This window comes from Sinohyriopsis cumingii, chromosome 6 (assembly GCF_028554795.1).
Source record: "Sinohyriopsis cumingii isolate HCF-2022 chromosome 6, ASM2855479v2, whole genome shotgun sequence".
Taxonomy (NCBI): Eukaryota; Metazoa; Mollusca; class Bivalvia; order Unionida; family Unionidae; genus Sinohyriopsis; species Sinohyriopsis cumingii.
This window is the reverse complement of record NC_142966.1, coordinates 158,280,013-158,305,990: the sequence shown is the minus strand read 5'-3', so window position 1 is coordinate 158,305,990 and position 25,978 is coordinate 158,280,013. Positions and strand designations below refer to the sequence as shown.

The window sequence follows — 25,978 nt, the reverse complement described above, 5'->3', positions numbered from 1 at the left end:
TGGACCATAAAATTCAGGTCACAGTACCCTAGTTTTCGGTGATGACTAATACTCCTCATAATGTAAGTACATATCAAGTTTGTAAGTTCAAGTTATTCCTGAGAAAATGAGCTAAAAACCTAGTTTAGTCAATGTAACTAGACCCTGAAACAAAATTTGTGATATAATTTTCACTTAAAGGTGTAGTTCTCCACCATATGTATCAACATATCAACTTACATGACTAAAACAGTAGTAGTGTCTAACAAAATGATCTCAATGCAAACCCTATCCAAGAGAAAATAAGCTAAATGCAAATGCTAAACAAAATAACTGGACCATAAAATGTAAGTCAAGGTTCACTAATGACACAATTTTACATACCAAGTTATATTACTTCATAGTGCTGAATAAATGAGCCAAACACAAAGATTAACAAATATCAGTGGACTGTGAAATGAAGGTCACAGTAACCTAAATTTTACTGTATAGTGTAGTATTTCACACGATGCATCTAAATGCTATCATATGTGACTATAAAAGTAACAGTGTCGGAAAAAATATTCTTAAAATGTAAACACCAACCTTGAGAAACTGAACTAAAGTTATATAAAAAAAATGGTATGTAAAATATTGGTTTCAGTGACCCAGTTTTCACTGATGGCAATTCATGATGTAAATACATAACATTTTATGTAACTGAGTCAGAGAAAAATGCCAACCCTAACAACAGTGTTGATGCTAGATGGACAGATGTCATCAAATACCAATTTTCTTAATTTCCATTAGATATTTCAGTGAAAATATAGTTAAAGAAAATTCAGTCAAGCAGAAACCCAGTTTGTCCCTGATCTGTGTTCATTCAGTCAGATAATTCATCTACAAATGGATTATTATACTGGTATATATGCAAACTAAGTGACCCACAAATAAAGATTATTAACTTTGTTCTTTTAAAGTATGTTTGTGTGTGATTTGAATTTTTAACATAGCTTTAACAATTATGCAGTCATATTGCTATGATGTGAGCAGTGTGGCAGTTTATAGCGATGTCTAGCACTGAGGCATCATGCCACAGACATGTAGTGTGATGTCCCACCCAGTCATATTGCCCTGACACCATGCCAATCAGTCTCCTAACACTAACCTCTTAATGCTGAGAATCCAGGGTTCAAACACATGAGCTCCCACATCCGAGGCAGACACTCTAACCAGTAGGCCACCTGTGTGGTCATTTTTTAAGTAAACTTTTTCTAATACAACTGAATGTCAAACTGACTGACTGACATCACTGCGATATTGTACTTGTGTAGTCCTTTTCTTACTTATTATTATGCACTATGTCTTGTTCTAAACAAAGAAACAAAAAAGAGGCCCAAGTGGCTCAGAGAATGCTCATGTGGCTGACAGCTGCCTAATAGCCAATTGCAAGAATAGTTGGCAAAGAAATCTGTGTCAGTTGGATGCTTTATACATAAATTTATCTTTTCAATGCTGTTGATCGCATGTTATGAAAACAATTGTTTCAAGATTTCTCCAAATTTTATAGCATCTTCAGCCATGTTTGATGGTAGATGGGTATTATCTGATCATTGATAAAGTCCTTTATGTAACAATGCTTCCTGTCAAAGTCAAATTATGGTGAGCAGTTTTTTGATATAAATTGTTTAAATGCTCTATTTTAGGAAACAGCCATGGGTTGAGGGTACATAACTTGTATAAATTCAAAACCCTTTATGTCTAGGTGCTGTCAAACTTAGTAGTTCTGTTTTGTAATATGGGAGAAGATTTAAGGCTTTTCTATTTTTAGAAATGATAACCATATCTGATTATGAATCTGCATCATTTTTAGAATTGTGACCATTTTCAGCACATCTTTCAAAGGGAGTCAGAGATGACCAATTACATCATATCTTTGAAAGGCAGACAGAAATAATCAATTAAAGCACATATTTGAAAGTGCAGATGTGAAAAAGCCTTCAGTCCCCTCTTACATGTTGAAAAATATGTACTTAAAAATCAGTTTCAGCATCATTCCAATGCTGTTGCTTACATTGGTTCCCCTGAATCCACATAACGCTGGATCACATCTGAGGGCAGATCTGGCATGACAACCTCAGTCGTATCATGGAAAGTATGTAACTTGAATTTACTGTCTATCCCTGTCTCTGAACTCTGCTGGATAGCTGTAAGTATAAAGATCATAAATGAATGCCATTTTACAGTGACAAAAACTCTCTCATAAGATATTGTGATATTTATGGATAGCAATTTTTGTGGTTAAAGTTGCAGTGAAATATGAACAAAATGATAGTTAAAAGCCACCACCCCCAAACCTGTTTTCATACCAATGGTATTGTGATGTGATTTGGATTTTTAACTTAGCTTTAACAACTTTTCAGTCATATTGCTACCATGTCTGCAATGTGGCAGTTTATAGTGATGTCTAGCACTGGGGCATCATGCTGCAGACATGTAGCATGATGTCCCACCCAGTCACATTATCCTGACACTGGGCCGACCAGTCCTAACACTAACCTCTTAATGCTGAGCGCCAAGCGAGGCAGCTGTTAGTACCATTTTTGTAAGTCTTTGGTATGACTCAGCCGGGGATCGAACCCACGACCTCCTGCATCCGACCAATGGTATTGATAGTGGTGAAAAATATACATCATTAAAAGTTTATAAAAGATGAGAAACAATGGAAACTGACTGATCATGATTTAATTCACAAACAAAATTAAATAAATTCGAAATATCTCTAATGTAACAACAACTCTGCTGCTGTATTTATCAGTACATAATTACTTATGGTATGTGTTCTTTTTCACTTCCAATATCACATATTATATTCATACCATATTTATTTATATTGATTAACACTCATTAAACTTATATTGATTGATACTGATTAATACTCAAACCTTTACCATAATGACTTATACTGTTATGTATATTTGATTTAATTTATATTTGATTTAATTTAATTGTTTGTAAGTTTCATAATATTTTATTTTTAATTTCATTACGTCAAAGTAATGTGATTTTGTTTACTAGGAATTTGATATTTTCCAGAAAATTCAGTCTGACCTGACTCTTTTTATAAACACCTAATAATAGAAACACTGTTTCTATTTTTGACATAGCTCCTGACCTTGATTCAGAAATCACTGAGACAAGTAAACAACTTTCTATCTTTATTTTATTCTTGGAGTAAAATGATTGGTAAGTGATTTTAGATGTAAACATTTTGCAATTCTGCGCATATTTAGATCTAATAGTGATGTTTAGAGAGATATTTCTTAGTTTGGGCTTTTACCTTGGACACTGGAAAAGTGTTTGTTTGTGACCAGTTTAGAGTTATATTTTAATTTTTATTCAAATTATTTTGATTCTAAAAGTTTAATTTTTTTCCCTGGAAATATTTGAGTGCTCATACAGAATTCTTGGACAAAGGCATTTCTTTAAATTTCATTCGGAAATTCAAACAGGGGAATATTATTTGTGAATCAGCAAAGAACTGTAGACACATCTGTACTATAAAGGATACAGTGTACATCATCGCCTTCCATTCTGGATTTTTCGTAAGGACTCAAACTTGAATTCAACAGAACTTTTCATTACTAGAACTTCTCAAATTTAATTCATGGAAATAAATTATTTGTTACATTTTTCAAAGCTTGTTGTTTTCACTCTTTCTTTTGTTACTGTTTATTAGTGCCTGAACATGTTGTTGTTGTGGGTTTTAACGCCATTTTTCAGCACACGATAGGCTATGTGGTCAGTATTAATGTTGGAGGAAGAACCCAGGAAAACCCTGGGATGAACCACTGTTACTGGCAAGCTTTCTCACATACCCACATTGGCTGAATCATAGACCTGAACCCATGCAGACAGAGATGAGATGGCCGTGATCCGTAACCAAGAGCGTTTTAGACCACTCAGTAACTTGGGGCCCCGCCTAAACACATAACATAAGAATACTGATTAATCCTCATTATACCTATACTATATTGATATGTACTGATAAATACTTATTATACCTAACTATATTGATTTATACTGATTAATACTCATTAAACCTATACTATCTTGATTTACATTGATTAATAACCCTTAAACCTATACTATATTGATTTATACTTAACACTCACTAAACCTATACTATATTGTTTTATACTGATTAACACTCATTAAACCTATACTATATTGTTTTATACTGATTAACACTCATTAAACCTATACTATATTGTTTTATACTGATTAACACTCATTAAACCTATACTATATTGATTTATACTGATTAACACTCACTAAACCTATACTATATTGATCTATACTGATTAACACTCATTAAACCTATACTATATTGATTTATACTGATTAATACTCATTAAACCTATACCATATTGATTTATACTGATTAACACTCATTAAATCTTTATGCAATCCAATCAAAGTTTGGAAATAGGTGAGAAACATGACATCATTAAAGTTTTAAAAAAATAAATGTCAATTACAGTTTGCAACTTTTCTTCAGCAAACATACACCTGAATTAACTATTTATCCACAAATATCCAACATAATGTATGGATCACACGAGCACACTTATCTATTATTGGACCCCATTCTTTACTGATATGTTAATGTGAAAGCACCTCTATGTTAACTCACTATGTCTGACTCAACATTAGTCGTTTCATCAATAAAAAAAGTTTTCATTGCATTTTTTATTCTGCTGATCACAAATACTGTTTATTATTCAACTCAGCCAACACACAAGGGTACACTGTCAATACTAAAATATTTCAGACATAACTAATAACATTACCAAACAAACAGATGAATCCTGCTTTCTTTAAGCCATTTAATTACATCAATCAGAAGTGACACTTTATCTTGTGTCAAGATAATCCAAATTGCATCGATTTGCTTTAAGATATAAGTTTTCAGATCGATTCGGACCATATCCAAGAAGAAATCTTCACTGTTCTCCCATTCATTTAATTGAGCAATCATCTGGACTGTAACGATATAAATCCAGGGACTGCAACTCTTCAGTGCATGTAGCTGGGTCCACATGATGTGCTTTGAGAACACCAGCATCATTTGTGCAACCTTGCAGGGTAAGTATGCCAAAATTTACATGAATTTTGGTTGACCTGTTTTTGAGAAGTTATCCAAAGGATTTTTTATTTTTGGTCACAAGGTTCATGTTTACCTGCAGATCAGCACAACTTAATGGCCTTCATGCCAGGATGCTTTCTGTCTAATTTGGGAAAATTCTGTTCAACATTTTCAAAAAGAATTTTAAATTGTTTTAATATTGGTAATCCAGTAAAATTGTATGCCAAATAGGTAGTTTTTAAAACAAAATATGAAAGGCCTTCATGTCTGAATGCTTTCTATCAAATATGAAAGGCCTTCATGTCTGAATGCTTTCTATCAATATGAAAGGCCTTCATGTCTGAATGCTTTCTATCAATATGAAAGGCCTTCATGTCTGAATGCTTTCTATCAATATGATCAAGTTCTGTGCTACTGTTTTTGAGAAGAAATCCTTTGTAGGTTTATCAGCTTTGAGTAATGGTTTCTATATCTGATGGAAGATCTCATTACTGCCACAGTAGCCAGATTGGTCTCAGCATGATGAGACAAAAACGCAGATGGACACTTTTACTTACTTCTGCCTTTCCTATCATTACCCTTCTGTCTGTCATATTGCTACCTACCTTTCTTTATTCTTGACCATGCTCCACCAGTTGTCTAATAGTCAAGTGTGACTTCACCAACAGATAGAAAGATACAGAGATAAATTCTGACAAATGTTTTAGAAAAATATGTACATTGTTAAAAAATGAATTTACAACTTATGATTCCTCAGTCATTTCTAGCCTTCATTAAACAGACAGTATTATGTCACACAATATGTTGACAGAATCATTATAAATAACATGAAAACGATAATGATTCCTCACTATAAGGCACCTTAGTATAAATGACCTAACTATAAAGCACCTTAGTATAAATAACCTCACTATAAAGAACCTTTGTATAAATCACCTCACTATAAAATACCTTAGTGTAAATAACCTCACTATAAGCACTTTTGTATAAATAACCTCACTATAATGCACCATTGTGTAAATCACCTCACTATAAAGTACCTTTGAACAATCACCTCACTATAAAGCACCTTAGTATAAATCACCTTACTATAAATCACCCTTGTATAAATAACCTCACTATAAAGCACTTTAGTATAAATCACCTTACTATAAAGAAGCTTAATAGGAACAACCTCATTATAAGGCACATTTGTATAAATCTAACTCTCCTACAACATAAGTGTGATCAAGCATCATAATTTAACTGTACAGATTTTTTATTTAAGATAAATATCACATTTATTTCAGTAGATTTTAGTTCTTTACTTATTATAACTTGTTATAATGTTATAAAGAGACTTCACACAAAGCATTATAATTATTTTAACACAATTCAACAAAAACTCATTACGACCATATACAATTTTATGTAAAATGTATCCCAGGACAAGACAACCTCACCTATAACATAAATGAAATTTTAAAGCTTTCCTCATCATCATTATAGTGCAGGACAATGTGTACCATATAATGCTCACTTTCAAGTTGTGATCAATTGCAAACAACATAGATCCTGATCTACTGTTCCATAATGCACCAGCAGATCAGGGTCTAAATCACTTGTTCTGATCACTCCCTAAAAAATACATAGACAAAATCTACCAGAGCATTATGTGATAGCAAACCTGGGTCTGTGCAGTTTGTAGTTGGAATAAAATTAAAAGTTCAAATATATAGTAACTTATTTAAATTCTTTTAGCAATTCTTTAAGTGTTTCCCCTCAAAAAGAAAAGTATTAAATTTCCTTCTGAATTTGTGCCCAACATACATTCATTCTGCCGAGACTGGAAAGATTTCTCTATAGTGCCACTAAGTTACATTGATGGCACTAACATGTATCAGTAACACTAAATTTAACAGTGCAGCTGCAGGCGATTTAGTGTCAACCAGCACTGTATTATGCAATCAAAATATCTAGTCACTGACTGACACAGAAAAAGATCCATTTGTAATGTGTAGACCTGACTGCCAGTCTTTACAGCACTGTATTATGCAATCAAAATATCTAGACACAGACTGACACAGATCCATTTGCACTGTGTAGACCTGACTGCCAGTCTTTATAGCACTGTATTATGCAATCAAAATATCTAGACACAGACTGACACAGATCCATTTGTATTGTGCAGACCTGACTGCCAATCTTTACAGTACTGTATTATGCAATCAAAATATCTAGACACAGGCTGACACAGATCCATTTGCACTGTGTAGACCTGACTGCCAATCTTTACAGCACTGTATTATGCAGTCAAAATATCTAGACACTAACTGACACAGATCCATTTGTATTGTGCAGACCTGACTGCCAGTCTTTACAGCACTGTATTATGCAATCAAAATATCTAGACACTGACTGACACAGATCCATTTGTAATGTGTAGACCTGACTGCCAGTCTTTACAGCACTGTATTATGCAATCAAAATATCTAGACACTGACTCACACAGATCCATTTGCAATGTGTAGACCTAACCACCAGTCTTTACAGCACTGTATTATGCAATCAAAATATCTAGACACTGACTCACACAGATCCATTTGTATTGTGTAGACCTGACTGCCAGTCTTTACAGCACTGTATTATGCAGTCAAAATATCTAGACACAGATTGACACAGATCCATTTGTAATGTGTAGACCTAACCACCAGTCTTTACAGCACTGTATTATGCAATCAAAATATCTAGACACTGACTCACACAGATCCATTTGTAATGTGTAGACCTAACCACCAGTCTTTACAGCACTGTATTATGCAATCAAAATATCAAACAACGCAGACTGACACAGATCCATTTGCACTGTGTAGACCTGACTGCCAGTCTTTACAGCACTGTATTATGCAATCAAAATATCTAGACACAGACTGACACAGATCCATTTGTAATGTGTAGACCTGACTGCCAATCTTTACAGCACTGTATTATGCAATCAAAATATCTAGTCACTAACTCACACAGATCCATTTGTAATGTGTAGACCTGACTGCCAGTCTTTACTGCATTGTATTATGCAATCAAAATATCTAGTCACTGACTCACACATATCCATTTGTAATGTGTAGACCTGACCGCCAATCTTTACAGCAGTGTATTATGCAATCAAAATATCAAACAACACAGACTGACACAGATCCATTTGTAATGTGTAGACCTGACTGCCAATCTTTACAGCACTGTATTATGCAATCAAAATATCTAGTCACTGACTCACACAGATCCATTTGTAATGTGTAGACCTGACTGCCAATCTTTACAGCACTGTATTATGCAATCAAAATATCAAACAACACAGACTGACACAGATCCATTTGTAATGTGTAGACCTGACTGCCAATCTTTACAGCACTGTATTATGCAATCAAAATATCTAGTCACTGACTCACACAGATCCATTTGTAATGTGTAGACCTGACTGCCAGTCTTTACAGCACTGTATTATGCAATCAAAATATCCAGACACTGACTCACACAGATCCATCTGCTCTGTGTAGACCTGACTGCCAGTCTTTACAGCACTGTATTATGCAATCAAAATATATAGACACTGACTGACACAGATCCATTTGCTCTGTGTAGACCTGACTGCCAGTCTTTACAGCACTGTATTATGCAGTCAAAATATCCAGACACTGACTCACACAGATCCATTTGCTCTGTGTAGACCTGACTGCCAGTCTTTACAGCAGTGTATTATGCAATCAAAATATCCAGACACTGATTCACAGAGATCCATTTGCTCTGTGTAGACCTGACTACCAGTCTTTACAGCACTGTATTATGCAATCAAAATATCAAACAACACTGACTCACACAGATCCATTTGTAATGTGTAGACCTGACCACCAATCTTTACAGCACTGTATTATGCAATCAAAATATCTAGACATAGATCCATTTGTATTGTGTAGACCTGACTGCCAATCTTTACAGCACTGTATTATGCAATCAAAATATCTAGACACAGACTGACACAGATCCATTTGTATTGTGCAGATCCGACTGCCAGTCTTTAAAGCACTGTATTATGCAATCAAAATATCTAGTCACTGACTGACACAGATCCATTTGCAGTGTGTAGACCTGACTGCCAGTCTTTAATGGACTCTCTCTCACTAACTTCTATTTGGATGTTCAGTGATCAAACTAAAAAGGATACATATTTCTTCATTCTTTTAAATCTGAGGAATGCTAGCTAAAAGTATCATTTTACGTTTCAGTGGTCAGTCATGAGTATATTTTATTTGTAAGTATTTCCAAACAACAACAAAATTTGTACTCCATGAGCACGACTGTCAGTCTCTTGCTGTGATACTATGACTCCAAAAGGACCACCCACTTGCAGTAAAATATGGTTTATCGTATTCATAATTTTAACCCTTGTATCTTCCAACTTTACAGTGAAAGTACGAAATGATCAGTTTTTGTGATCTGTTCTGTAAATTTTACATATATTTTACAAATATCATGCACCAGTCACATACTGGAGGTCATAAGTAAACACAATAATTTTTTGTACAAATTACGATCAAAAACAAACCATGCAGACAAAAACGACATAGTTTTACAACTGTCTCATTTTGGTCATTGCTGTATGTAACAAAGCCAGAAGAGGGAAGAGTATGTTACCATTCTTATTTGGTGTGACCAGAATGACTCCTGTGATGACAGCATGGGTCCTGTTGCTGTACCTAAAAATAATTAAAAAGAAACAGACAAAGAATGTTTCCATTGATTCTATAAAACACCTTACAGTGAGTGGTCCTATGCCAGAGTTCACCAAAACAGGACACAATTTCACCATACATCTCAAAATGCCTTACTCAAATTAAAATCTCTGAATATACTTTTTGTTTGGTTGGCAGCAATGAATGTTTCAATGAATAATCTGCATGCATTAAGAATCAACATACAGTGATAATATCTTGGATTATTCCATAAAGAGTTTTGTTTTATCTCTGAGGAAAATTTAAGATTATCCTCAATTGTTTAAAAAAAATCCTCAGCTCTTCTTTTTAAACAATCAGGTTTTTTCCCCAGGTGAACAATTTTCAATCAAGTGAGTTATTTTTCATCCTTTCTTCCATTTTTGACAAAAATCCCAAAATTTCCAGTTGTATTATAAGCATTATAAAATCTAAACTTTATGAGAAATGTACAGAAATTATGTGAGACTGGGCTAGATCTGTAATTATACCAAAGTTGGCATGATATCGCACACCTAGCTTGCATAACTTAATAGTTGACCATTTTGCTAAGCAGGGTTATGTGGTATTGTAAGAAAACAACCTAGATAACTATCTCCAAAACTTTACTGCATAGTGATTTTACTGATTTTAATATATCCTGAAGAAAAAATATGTTCTAAAGATAATGGCATAACTAATGTACAAAGTTTCTTGTTCATGATCAAAGTCAGTGAGAAACATTGTCTTCAGACCTATAGAGGTAACAAGCTCCGAAACAAGGTGTCTCATTAATACAGCAAGGTATCTCATTAATACAGCAAGATATCTCATTAATACAGCAAGATATCTCATTAATATAGCAAGGTATCTCATTAGTACAGCAAGGTATCTCATTAATACAGCAAGGTATCTCATTAATACAGCCTTTAACAGAAATTTGACCAAAATCAGATCAATGTATGTGCAGTAGGCTTTAACAGCACTTCAGTTCAGAAATGGCTATATCGTGCCAACTAAAATTAAAAGAAAAAAAATAGCTCATTCAATCAGATGTGGATCCTATATTCACTTTTGATATTGTCCAAGATCCTGATAGTGTAAGCCCTTATGCCAACTTTAATCAAAATCAGATTAGAATGATGGCATCCAGAGTGGAAATATGCCCAGCCAATCAGATGCAAGACTATCTCGTTAAAATACACGGATCCTGATCATTATCAAAATTCAATAAGATCTTAAGGATATAGACATGTGTCCCATAATTGTTCAAAATAGGATCAGAAATACAACATCCAGGTTGGTCAGATTGATTCAGCCAATTTGAACCAAGAATACCTTAACAGTCTGTGTGGATCTTGCTCATTATTGAACCAATCCAAGATTTTGATGACATAATCACACATTTCAAATTTGATCAAAATCAGATCAGAAATTTGGCTTCCACTGGAGTAACAAGCATAGCCATTAAATGCGAGAATACCAACAGTATATACTCGTGTATAAGCTCATTCGCATATAATCTGAGCCCCCAAACTAAATAGGTATTGTTACGTTCTAGGCTCTTTAAAACAGCAACAAGAAAAGAGTGTTGACAACAAGCTTTGTAAAATTTAACAAATATTTTATTTCCCTAGAAAAACAAGGTAAAAATGAGAAAAAGAAATTACGGTTCTACAAATCAAATCCAAAAATAATCCAAGAATTAAACAAATAAAAGTCCTAGTAATAAAAAGTCCCAATGAAACTGAGTTCGAATCCTGATGAAATCCAAAATGGAAGGCAATGATGTATGCTGTGGTCAGCATCATACTGAAAATAATATTCCAGTGTTTGAATTCTGTGTAAATTTTGATAACTGTCCTTATCCAAGAATCAATTTAGATCACAAGTATTCCCAGGGAAAAATAACCTTAGAATCCAAATAATTTGAAGAAAAATTAAAAAATTCAACTCAAACTGGTCACAACAAAACACCTTTAATGTCAATGATTTAAAGCCCGACTGCCCAATTCTCTATAGAAAACAGTTATACACTAATTTAAGGCGCAAAACAGATGCCCAGATAAGGGTCACATGGTCATGTTTCTAGAACAAGATAGAAGCTTTTTACATGCCTAACATCACGTACTCCCAGTAAGGCCTCGATTTCACTTTGGAATCTTACTCTACGAAAGAAGTTTAAAATTTTTTTTTAAAGTTGTTTACTTCAACTATTACTTATTCTGAATCAAGGTCAGGAACTAGGTCAGCATTAGATACAAAGTTTGTATTATTATGTTTATGAAAAACAGTCAAGTAAAACTGAATTTATGGAAAAAGTCAAATCCAGTAAATAAAGTTACATTACAACAGCATGTAATGGAATTTTAAAAAAATTAAAATAACAAACAAACAATTAAATTAAATCAAATATACATAAGTCTAAACATTAAAAAGTGCATGACCCATGCATAAGCCGATCAACAAGTCCAAGACATCATCACAAGATGCACGTGGTAAGCTCTAAATGCATTTATTTAGGCAAACTTATATTATCAAAACTTATGTGTATACCTCTCTCTCGGTTGGCATGTATGATTATTACTTGTAAATGTTATTAGTTTATATATCTTTGTTTTAAAATCAATAAGTTTATATAATTTTCTGTTTTCTTATTGTTTCTACTAATTCAGATTTGTTTATAATTTGATTGGACAATGATGAGAATTGAGCATTTGCAAGTTGCTATAACAGTGCCTTCACTTTTGTCTCTGGTAATTATTACTTCTTTATGTGTTATTGCATTAGAAGTTCGTATCAGTGCACCAGTAATTGCGTTTTTATTTTGCCATGAAATTGTAAATACCTAACTCAGTAAAATGTGCTTCCAGCATAACAACAATGAACAATAATAGTGTTTGGTTCATTGCTCGCATTTAGGCTAGTGAGCATATTTACATAATGGCTCCACTGCATGTACACTGAAGGTTGGAGCTTATGCTGAATTAAGTACATCCCGCTAAATGAAGTACACCCCTTGGATTTGAATCATAGGCACTACAGCACTAAATTTAAATATCTGCAAATATAATAATCAAGTTTCATAAATAATGTTTTGAGAATTATTGTAATACTGTAAAATCTGAGTTGCAGCTTGCTTTGATGTAAGCAACCTTACACCCTGTTTTATACAGCTACCATAATCTTGCTAATATTACGGAGTGAAAGGCAATTACACATAAAAGTACTGGTATAGCTGCTGGTCAAAATTTCCTCTTTACCCAAGCCAGTTTAAGCATTTTAATGATAACTGGCCTGGATTGCTGTCAGAAAACAAAAGACAATTCCACCAATTATAAACAAAGGAGATGCTGACACCAGCTTTCCAGTGTGTGGAAAATTATAATTTTGTTCAGGCAAAACACAAAAAGTAAAACAGATCAATGAAGATCTTAGTGGATCTATATTAAGAATTTTAGCCTTTATAATTACTATTCTTTCATGAACAAATAACAGTTATGTGAATAGATGCTGGTTATGTGCTTTGTACAATTAAACATGTCTACCTTTTCATAAAGATTATCACAATTTTAGGATTGCTTTATACCAATGAAAACTTTTAACTCGTTGAGTGTGTGGAGCAATGTAAATGAACAGTTATGTACATCTAGCTGAAATGTCATCTGGAAGAATGCAATTTGGTAGACACAATGAATGAAACAAAATCTGCATCAAATATTTTTGGGAATAAACAAGGATTTAAATGACGCTAAGCATGATTTGCACTCTGTAAATACTATTCATTATAGTACAGCCTGGTCTCCTGGGTAAACACAAACCATGATTGTCATGTTGGAGAAATCAGAAAAAATGCACATGCAAGGTGTTGGGACACTGAAAATGTATTTTTTTTAATATGCATATAAGTTGTAGGAAATGGAGAAAAAAAAGTATTTTCTTGTGTCCCAATATTTACATCCATTAGGCCAGTCAACAAACAAACTTAAAAATCTTAAAGTTCAGACCCTGGCCTGTGGATAAGCCAACCACCCCCTTCTTCCAGGCTTTTATTATTTCCTAAATTTTTGGCTTATACATGAATATATATGGTAATAAGTGTATGTTTACCACAGTTCATCTGATATTTTGATGACATTAACCTATATTCCAAGTTTGATAAAAAAACTGAATCAGAAATATGGACTCCCGATGGATGCACAATACACAATTTATGATACATGAAAGATGCTGGGCCATTCTATAAGCTCAAGTGACATCATGACAAGGTAAACTAAAAATCTGCATATTTCAGACATCAGAAAAGTGGTCCCACCAGAGCATGCGAGAACCTGAAGACATTTTCAGCTCAATTTCTTGATTTAGCTATATTTAATTGTAGCAGACTCATTACTGCAGATCAAAAATATTTGGTATATTTACCTTTTTGTACAAATAACACCACAATATTCCTGAAACAATGATTAGGAGCATTCATGATGACCCCAAATTAGGAACATTCAGGATGACCCCAAATTTACTCCAAATTAGGAACATTCAGGATGACCCCAAATTAGGAACATTCAGGATGACCCCAAATTAGGAGCATTCAAGATGACCCCAAATTAGGAGCATTCATGATGACCCCAAAATTAGGAACATTCAGGATGACCCTAAATTTGGAACATTTAGGATGACCATAAATTAGGAACATTCAGGATGACCCCAAATTAGGAGCATTCATGATGACCCCAAAATTAGGAACATTCAGGATGACCCTAAATTAGGAACATTTAGGATGACCCTAAATTAGGAACATTCAGGATGACCCCAAATTAGGAACATTCAGGATGACCCCAAATTAGGAACATTCAGGATGACCCCAAATTAGGAACATTCAGGATGACCCCAAATTTACTCCAAATTAGGAACATTTAGGATGACCCCAAATTAGGAACATTTAGGATGATCCCAAATTAGGAACATTCAGGATGACCCCAAATTAGGAGCATTCATGATGACCCCAAAATTAGGAACATTCAGGATGACCCTAAATTAGGAACATTTAGGATGACCCTAAATTAGGAACATTCAGGATGACCCCAAATTTACTCCAAATTAGGAACATTCAGGATGACCCCAAATGTACTCCAAATTAGGAACATTCAGGATGACCCCAAATTAGGAACATTCAGGATGACTCCAAATTAGGAACATTCAGGATGACCCCAAATTAGGAACATTCAGGATGACCCCAAATTAGGAACATTCAGGATGACCCCAAATTAGGAACATTCAGAATGACCCCAAATTAGGAACATTCAGGATGACCCCAAATTTACTCCAAATTAGGAACATTCAGGATGACCCCAAATTAGGAACATTCAGGATGACCCCAAATTTACTCCAAATTAGGAACATTTAGGATGACCCTAAATTAGGAGCATTCAGGATGACCCCAAATTAGGAACATTCAGGATGACCCCAAATTTACTCCAAATTAGGAACATTTAGGATGACCCTAAATTCGGAGCATTCAGGATGACCCCAAAATTAGGAACATTCAGGATGACCCCAAAATTAGGAACATTCAGGATGACCCCAAATTAGGAACATTCAGGATGACCCCAAATTAGGAACATTTAGGATGACCCTAAATTAGGAACATTCAGGATGACCCCAAATTAGGAACATTCAGGATGACCCCAAATTTACTCCAAATTAGGAGCATTCAGGATGACCCCAAAATTAGGAACATTCAGGATGACCCCAAAATTAGGAACATTCAGGATGACCACAAATTAGGAACATTCAGGATGACCACAAATTTATCCCAAATTAGGAACATTTAGGATGACCCTAAATTAGGAACATTCAGCATAACCACAAATTAGGAACATTCAGGATGACCACAAATTAGGAACGTTCAGGATGACCCCAAATTAGGAATATTCAGGATGACCCCAAATTAGGAACATTTAGGATGACCCCAAATTAGGAACATTCAGGATGACCCTAAATTAGGAACATTTGTGATGACCCCAAATTAGGAACATTCAGGATGACCCCAAATTAGGAACATTTAGGATGACCCCAAATTAGGAACATTCAGGATGACCACAAATTAGGAACATTTAGGATGAACCCAAATTAGGAATATTTAGGATGACCCCAAATTTCAACGGAAAAGCATTAACATGAAGTGCCCTACCTCTGCCATGAGAGGTCATAAATATATGGTATGTATTTATAACAACACATTTCATAATAAACAAAAACGTGACTAAACTATAGAAATCTGTTTAAAGCTAACTGTTTTCTGACTGTACTACAGCAGTAATAACTTTTACGTTTTGTTCTTCTTTAAAATGATTTGTTACCTAGCCAACATTTGACAGGCATGTTCAACAGAACTCGGCTTCTCTATGACATCTCCATCAAGTGTAACGATTGTATCAGCCCCAATTATCAGATCTGGGGGAGAAACAGGCTGAAAGAAAATTAAACTAGAACAACTGCAGTGGCTCACCATAACTAACCGCATGCTTTTTTACTGCACATTCCACACCACCCCCTTCCATACTCTTCCCTGGCACTCAATCCCACCTTCAGACAGTGACCCAGTGATATAATGTAAAATCTATCAAATATTTGATGTCTGATTAAATTTATTAACTCTGCTCAGAAAATATTTGAAAATGTCATTGTAATTTAAATTTTGTACATCTGACCTTTGACCCCATCACAGGAATCCCATGGGCAGAAGCCAAGGATGATACCTCTTTTATAGATAGTTATCCTAAGGGATCCATACCTACAAAATTTCATGAATTTCCACCTTGCAGTTTATATGTATTAAGGGACAGATGGACAGACCAACAGATAGAAGATATCAGAATATCGCCATAAATCATGGCAATAAATATTTCAAGAAAAGACTCATTTTTTATATATAGGCCTCAAGCTGAAATTAAGTTGCAAAGACAGGCTGTGGGACTGAGCCCAAAAACAATGGCTTTTTTAAAACTATGTTTTCAGCAATTGAAAAAGCTTTATTTTGCAGGCCAAATGGGGTTAAGTGTCACCTGGTGCATTCCCTCTTCCAATCCTACCAGCTATGAGGAAATCATAATTTATAAGTTTTATTCATAACATTTTTTAGAATGTCAAATTAATGATTGCAATATATCTTCAGCACACAAAGACTAATTCAAATTACCTTAGAATAAAGCTGCCTCGCTACTTCTAGTGTTTTCTGCTTTGCTGTCTCTTTCACATATTCTAGGGGACTAGAAAAATCTGCCTTGTTTAGATTTTCTTCAAAATTTGACTTGATAATATCAAACTTCAATCCCTGAAAAGGAAATCCATAACAGAATATACAATAGAATTCTTGTCCATCATTTTCTTCAAAAATCTGGTATATTCAGAACACGTGTCATGGAACATTCCTCATTTGGAATGATGTTCTGCTGACTGAAAAGAATTTCCAGGAATTCATAATAAAATAGGTTCTCTTTTTATTTTCTGAGTGTTGAAACCATCTAATAATCTTGAGCAATAACAAGATCTTCAAGATAACTAACTACTATTGGATGTTAGATCAGTACCATTTTCCTTTAGGACCAACTAGACATGGTAAAAAGTCTTTTGGTTAAAATTACATGTGAATATGACCATCCATCCAAAAGTAACAATAATAAGATGGTCAAATTGGCAGCATTTTCATTTAGGTCAAACTAGATGCTATAAGAAGTCTTGTAGTTGAAGCTCTAAGTCAATATGACTTTCCATTCAGGTGGAACAGTGATAACATAGTGACAAGATTTTCAAAATGGCTGCCATGGAAGCAATACTCGCTATCAGACCCACACTGTTTTCATTTAGGACCAATTAGGCTCCACAAGTCCTTCTATGAAAACCCCCATGTTATTATGACCATCTGTTCTGAAGAAGTAACAATAGCAAACGTTTCTAGCTGGCCACTATAGAGTCCATATTGGATGTCTAAGCAGCATAATTTTCAATTACAACCACTCAATCCATTGGATTCCTCCAAGTAGTTTAGGAGTAGTAATAATAAACTTGTACTAGCAGATGGACAGTTTATTTTGCTTTTGTTAGTTTCTATCACACTTTGAACACATTAGTGGATATATCATGCTGAGGAAGAGAGAGCCAAGTGTCTTTCCCAAGGTCAAACTGTGCCAGCTGAGCCAGACTAGCCTGGCAGGTATTGAACCTGCAACCATTGGATTTCCTGTCTGGCACTCTATACCAGCAGACAGATGAGGGGCAGAAGGCCATCCTATGAACTTTTCTGGTCTATAACTAGCAGAGCCAAACAAAAAAATAATGAAATTTTCACTTCACCAGAAAGAATACTGTGGCTGGCCTTAACCTAGGACCTCCTTAATTCTAGACAGGCACTTTACCACTTCAGCTAGTTTTTAGGAGGTTGCTGTACTCTGCTCTCCCCTATGTGTAGAGCAACCAGCTTAGTATGGTGTTAGCCCCATCTTATATTTTCAGATGTATATTAAATAGCATATGATAACATTTAATATGTCACCATGTATTTGGATCATCATAACAGTACCATTAACCATGAGTTTTGGAATATCTGATAACAAATATTGTTTGAAATGAAATGCATGGAGAAGGATGGTTTCAAAAGACACTATACCACACTTAAAATGCTCAGACTGGCAACCAGTTCTCTACCTTAACTACCATATTTACCTGCTTATAAATCGACTCAAACTACAAACAACAAAGATTCTGATCTGCATTAGCATAACGTGTCTGCAGATCAGGGTATATGTTGTTCTACTGATTACCCTAACAAACTGCACAGACCCAGATCTGCTTAAGCATTATACAACAGCAGATCTGGGTCTGTTCAGTTTGCAGTTGAACTTGTCTTATAAACAAATACAAATGGTAGTGGTCTTGAAAAACAATGTCAACCAATGTACCTGACTCATTCCTGTGGCACATTCCTCCTTGCCTTTACAGATACATCTCACTGTCTCATTATCCATGATCATGCTGACCTATTAAAGTCAAACTCATGATAACAGTGTTATCCCTCCAAAAGCACCAAATGTCACAATTAAACAATATAAAATCAAATCTGTTATTCAGTTTTATTTCCTGTGATATCTAATGCTCACTATGAGGACACATTTCAATCAAAAGGTACTGGAGAGTGGGGATACATTTCAACCAAAAGGTACTGGAGAGTGGGGATACATTTCAACCAAAAGGTACTGGAGAGTGGGGATACATTTCAACCAAAAGGTGCTGGAGAGTTGGGACACATTTCAACCAAAAGGTACTGGAGAGTGGGGACTCATTTCAACTAAAAGGTACTTGAAAGTGGGGATACATTTCAACCAAAAGGTACTGGAGAGTTGGGACACATTTCAACCAAAAGGTACTGGAGAGTGGGGACTCATTTCAACTAAAAGGTACTTGAAAGTGGGGATACATTTCAACCAAAAGGTACTGGAGAGTGGGGACACATTTCAACCAAAAGGTACTGGAGACTCATTTCAACCAAAAGGTACTTGAAAGTGGGGATACATTTCAACCAAAAAGTACTGGAGAGTGGGGATACATTTCAACCAAAAGGTACTGGAGAGTGGGGACTCATTTCAACTAAAAGGTACTTGAAAGTGGGGATACATTTCAACCAAAAGGTACTGGAGAGTGGGGAAAAATTTCAACCAAAAGATACAGGAGACTCATTTCAACCAAAAGGTACTTGAAAGTGGGGATACATTTCAACCAAAAAGTACTGGAGAGTGGGGATACATTTCAACCAAAAGGTACTGGAGAGTGGGGACTCATTTCAACCAAAAGGTACTTGAAAGTGGGGATACATTTCAACCAAAAGGTACTGGAGAGTGGGGACTCATTTCAACTAAAAGGTACTTGAAAGTGGGGATACATTTCAACCAAAAAGTACTGGAGAGTGGGGACACATTTCAACCAAAAGGTACTTGAAAGTGGGGATACACTGCAACCAAAAAGTGCTGGAGAGTGGGGACTCATTTCAACTAAAAGGTACTTGAAAGTGGGGATACATTTCAACCAAAAAGTACTGGAGAGTGGGGACACATTTCAACCAAAAGGTACTGGAGAGGAGAGTGAGGATCTGTGCATCTACATAGTGGTATGATAGAAACACAGGAATATGTCTCTGAAAGCATTATGTGTGTGTGTGTGTGTGTGCATGTGCAGTGTTGCACTGGAGTCAACTGTGTATATTTGCTTGGATTGCTCAAACGGTGCCCCTGGTTTGAGTATCAGACCAACTACACTCTTTTCTCCCCTGTGGCATTAAATATATAGATCTTGTTGAGAATATATTAAAATTTTAAAAGAAAGCTATTATGGTAAGATTTTACCTGGGTATAATAACTATTATGGTAGGATTTTACCTGGGTATATTAGCTATTATGGTACGATTTTACCTGGGTATAATAGCTCTTATGGTAGGATTTTACCTGGGTATAATAGCTATTATGGTAAGATTTTACCTAGGTATAATAGCTATTATGGTAGGATTTTACCTGGGTATAATAGCTATTATGGTAGGATTTTACCAGGGTATAATATCTATTATGGTAGGATTTTACCTGGGTATAATAGCTATTATGGTAGGATTTTACCGGGTTATAATATCTATTATGGTAGGATTTTACCTGGGTATAATAGCTATTATGGTAGGATTTTACTGGGGTATACTATCTATTATGGTAGGATTTTACCTGGGTATAATAGCTAAATGTGGGTTTAAAGTAGTTTTATATGAACAACCTCCAAATATTGATGCTTGCTTTAAATCTCTGAATATAGAATTTGCATCCATTTTTTTTAATATTAAAGAAATCTTAACATAATAGAGACATATTATGAAAATAAAGCTTTTTTCTCTCTTCACATTTCATAAATCTTTATTAACTCGCATGTCTGGGCTTGATAGTAAGAAAGTCAACAAGAAAATCAGAGATATGTTTAAAATAATAAGAATTTTTAATACTGTTAAAATGTTAGTGTTAAAAGACTTACAGTTTATGATAATAGGTTATGATAACATATACAGGTTAAGATAATAGGTTATTAAAACATGTAAAGACACCTAAAAAATTATTATGGTTTGATGTGTTAAAAATTCCATTGCATGATTTATACACTCTAGGCCAGTATGTTCTGGACTTAAAGTCCATCCAAATATTTCCTCTGGTAACAAGGAGAACTTCGGTCTTTAATAATATGAAATGGTCTATAAATCATGCAAAGGTTGTATATTGAAAGTCTGTTCTTTAATTTTATGTATGTTTGCATTGGATTTGCCACGAGGCCATATACATGAACCTGTACAATTCTGTAAAACTGGACACGCATTTGACTGTCTCTGTTAGAGTCCATCAACCATGCCTACCCAGCATTTTGGACATCCATAGCCCAGCATGTGGCATGTCTCTGAATCTGTTCTATGTTTTTTAGATATTTTTTAGAATTTGGGTGCCAAATATTTGAATAATATTCCATTTTCTTACCAAGGTTTTAATGGCTATTTCTCTCAGTTCTAACTTTTACTTATTAATTAATGTTATCAACATGAAACTTCCCAAGAGAGATTATTGAAAATATTGACACCTAAATAGTTTCCATGAAGAGGAATGTGCAAAAGATATCCATGGCAGTAGTATTTTGTGGATGCAGTATACTGTTTCTTGCTGCAGTACCTTGAAGGATTGTACCTTTTCCATGATTAAATTCTATTTTCCACTCCTTTTCCTTAACTTAATGCCATTTAAATCATTTTAAAGTGTCAATTATCTGATTTTTGTTAAATATATGGTACTATCACCAGTAATGAATCTGAGCTATTAAGTTATAGTATTTGGCAGATCATACATAAAAATCAGAAATAGTACTGGGCCAAGGACTGGTCATTAGAGAACCCCTGATCCTTGGCATAAACCATAAAAAGTATAGGACCCGAGACTTATCATTGGAGAACCCCAAAAGTCACAGGCACTTCAAAAATGAATCAAAACCTTCCAGTACAGCCTTCTGCAATCTACCAATTAGAAAAGATTCAATCATTTAAGAAGGTTGTTGATTCCATAAAAGTGGAACTTATGAATACATTTTTCATGGTTTACTTTGCTGAAGTCTTCACTGAAATCAAAAACTGTCAAGTTTGTTTGCTTATCTTTTGTAGCTGACTACATAATGTCTACAACCCACATGACAAATTGTGTTTTTTGCTTTGTCTTGCTTTGCAAAACCATTATTCTACTATCATTTAAGTATTTTACAAAGATAATGAACTACAATATGTTCCATGACTGTACAGGGTAAACAAAAAGGTGAACAAGGGTGATATGTTGATGGGGATGACCACCCCCATTTTTTAACATGGGAAAGACATTTCTTACTACCATTCCCTTGACAGATGTCTTGTTATAAATATCACCGGTACAGTATAACAAATGCCATTTCCACACTTACCTGTTTCGCAATAAATTAACTGATTTTGTCTGGATTTAAATGTTTCATTAGTTTGGTAATATCATTTGGCAAAAATTGAATATATTGGCATGACAGAATGGGTTGTGATACAGTGATACAGTACTCATTCTGACTTAATTATACCTGTACTTTTCACTGACAAATTTTGCTTAAGAGTGACTACGTGGTAAGCACAGACTAAGTCTGTAAATTTAATGTTCACTTTGAAAATATCCTCTTTACACAATGTAACATTTTTCTCAGGATACAAAAAAGCAAATATTTTGTTGTCAAGTATAGCACACAAACTGAAATTAATACTGAACATTTTCTAAAATCCATTTAGTAGCCAACGAATGCATCTCAAAACTTTTAGTAGTATTCTCCCGTAAAAAAAAACTGGTTTTCTGGCTACAAAATAATTTGTAGACCAATACCTTTATCAAAAATCAATTTTTTAACATTTTTGTATATTGACAATGTTATGTGTTTAGGCTCGAATAAACAGTAACACTGAAAGAGTGAAAACAACAAGCTTTCTAAAATTTAATAAATAATTTATTTTCCTAGAAAATTCTGTAATAATGAAAAAAGGAAAAGAACTTACGGTTTCAAGAATCAAATCCAAGAATAATCCACGAATTAAATTGCAAAAGTCATAGTAATAAATGTTCTAATAATTTCAAGTTCAAATCCTGATGGAAAATCCAAGATGGATGACAATGACATATGCTGTAGTCAGTACTGTGCTTATCTACAGTTCCTTGTAGAAATACAAATAATGGCACTCCATTATTGGAAATCCAAATTAAACTTGTAAACAATGTCTTTCCAAAATCTGTGTGAGCACTCTTCAAATTTTTCCAGATAATAAAGAATTAATCCTTTTGAAATCCAATTGATCTGAAGAATTATTATAGCTCAAATCTGGCTACAAGCAAATTAACTTGACATCAGTATGAAAAGCCCAAAACTGAGAATATTCTCTCTCTAAACAAAGATTATATTGTATCATAAGACGGAGTTTCAAAATTCCCCCAAGTTGCAAAATCAGAGGGGAGAGGGCATCACATGATCATGTTTATATCACATACATAGAATATGGCCTTGATTAGACCAATGATTTTATTCCCTGAATTAAAAAAACATATTCTTAACCCATGATGTCCTATCATGACCTTGACAACAACCAATCATTTTAAAATAAAATAGAACTTTGTTTACTAATTTTGAATCTAGATCAGAATTTAGATCAACACCTGGTGTTTATAAACTAACAGTCAAGGTCAAACAATTTTCTGAAAAAGTATCATCTCTAGTGACAAAATTTACACTATAACAGAATAAAAAGTTTAAAACTGACAAACAATTAAATTAAAAATAAACATGATTAAATCAGAAATACGTTACAACAAACTTTGACAACATGTACTTACTATACTAAATAGGACCATAAATCACATTTTTGTGTTTTGTCAACCTTAGACAACAAGTATGCACTTTTCTAATGTGGGCTGTATTAAACACTTTGTGTATTGACAATCTTAGACAACAAGTATGCACTATACTAATTTGGCCCGTATTTAACATTTCTGTGTATTGATAACCTTAGACAAAAACTATGTACTGTATTAATTTGTGCCATATTCTAAGCATACTAAATGATGACGATTGACACTTATGTAATGCCAACAGATTGGAATGAAAGTTGCATTTCAAAAAATGTTTACCATGCTCATACACTATGGATGTTGATAATAAATTTTTTTATGGTGTTTGAATTTCCTTTGTGTCTTCTATTTAGATGTAAATCCATGAAATATCTGTGACAAGAGGTATCAGATTATACAACTACCTACTTTCCTCAAATTCTGTAGCAAAGATGGTATCACATGCCTTCAATTTCATTCATTGTAGTTTATTCAGCACAACATTATGTCATAGCATAATGTTCTTACAGATCAGGGTCTATGTTGTTTGTTCTGATTATTCTTAATAAACTGCACAGACCCAAATCTGCCCCCACATTATGCAATGGCACATCCAGGTCTCTGCAGTTTGTAGTTGGACTCATCTCATAAGTGAGAGTTGATGGTAGGTATTATTACTGTAAGATTTAAATTTGGTTTTATAGCTGACACAGCGTTTAAGTCACAAGCATCTAAACAGTCCTTTAAAAAATTCTCATGTATGTTTTTCACAGTACAGTATTAATTGGTAGCAAAGTCCCACACAAAACAATGTCCCACACAAGACAAAGTCCACACAAGACAAGGTCCCTAACCCCACACCCATTAAAGTTAGCTACTTAATATCTTCACACTGCATTTTCTCAACATAGCAACTAATGTCATGCTAAAAAACAGAAACACAAAACCTACCAATTATTTCTGAGATGTCACCAACAAACTTTACAGTTTCAACAGGGATGGAACATAGCTGGGTTCACAGAGGTAAAAGGTCAAAGGGTAATAGTCTGTTAATTCTTCTTGCACCGGTTTATGGAAGAAAGCAAATCTACTTTGTTGTAATTTTTTCCCCATATTTTATTACAAATGTATCAAAAAACATCTTTGCTAAATTTTTCTTTCACTTAATGCAGCAGTTTTAATTTTAAGTTGACTTTACTCCTATGTTCTAGGGCTCCTAATTTCCCCATAATTATGCTTATTGCACATAGAAAGCAGCCATACTGTGTATAAAAAAAAAGCAAAAAATGCATAATTAGCATACTTTCATGCATAACATCCAAGTTAATGTTACAGTACCATTTGGTTGAGAAAATCATGCATGATGATAAGCAAAAACAAAAGAAAGCAATCACACAAACTTACATGTAGGTTTTCAGGTGGCCTCTAAAGTTTTGTATCTGCATAGGATTAAATATTTAAAGAAAAATAATTTCCCAAGTTTTCCTCACTGGTTATGGTGGTTCTTTAAAAAAGACTGTATATCTTTGGTACTATTGTTAATAGAACTTATAATTCCCTTTATTTTGGTGTATGTTTGATGGATGTAATTTGGGATACATGGCCTTACTTCAGATGTGCACCTATTAAAAACTGCAAGCTCCATGCTCAACTAGGTTGTTTACTCTTCCTGGACTTCAGAGATAAACTTTTAAAAAATGAGTTATAATAATATTTTTCAACTTTTTATATATTCATAATTCAGTCATTGCACTTTCAGAATGGAAATTTCCATGAAGATAACCCTCATCCTGGTCCTTTTATTGTGATTTAGGTTTTTATACATGGGTTGTTTATGTCCGAATAAACATCTTAAGTCTTTTAGTTGTGTTCTGACAAAGTGCTCATTAATATTTTCAAACTAAATCACCATTTTGGGATTATGGTGAATTCATTTAGAGACATTTTGGATTATATCATTGTGATACAGCAGCACTGTAAGCACATCAACACTATTCCAGGATACTGGAACATCAGCATTTTCATGATTGGAATTCATTCAAAACACCACTGGAATTCATTTGGAGTGGTCTATACTTTTGAACTTGAAACAAAGCTTTAAAGACTATTTGCGATTTCACTTTGTTTCAAGGAAATAAATAACTTGTTGAATAGTACTAAGTTTGTTGGTGTTTGCTCTTTTCTGTTAAAACCATAGAGCCATA

General features: G+C 34.2%; 1 protein-coding gene across 1 annotated transcript in view; it reads right to left on the bottom strand.

Moving 5' to 3' along the window:
* LOC149798371 (putative bifunctional dTTP/UTP pyrophosphatase/methyltransferase protein) overlaps positions 1-25,978 on the bottom strand; it is a 32,489-nt gene that overhangs the window by 5,685 nt on the left and 826 nt on the right. Inside the window, exons 2-5 of the mRNA XM_089963525.1 lie at positions 17,033-17,167; positions 16,194-16,303; positions 9,779-9,840; positions 2,033-2,165 (exon numbers count right to left, since the gene is read on the bottom strand). Of these exons, the coding sequence (XP_089819651.1) occupies positions 2,033-2,165; positions 9,779-9,840; positions 16,194-16,303; positions 17,033-17,167 (440 nt within the window). The remainder of the gene's footprint in view (positions 1-2,032; positions 2,166-9,778; positions 9,841-16,193; positions 16,304-17,032; positions 17,168-25,978) is intronic.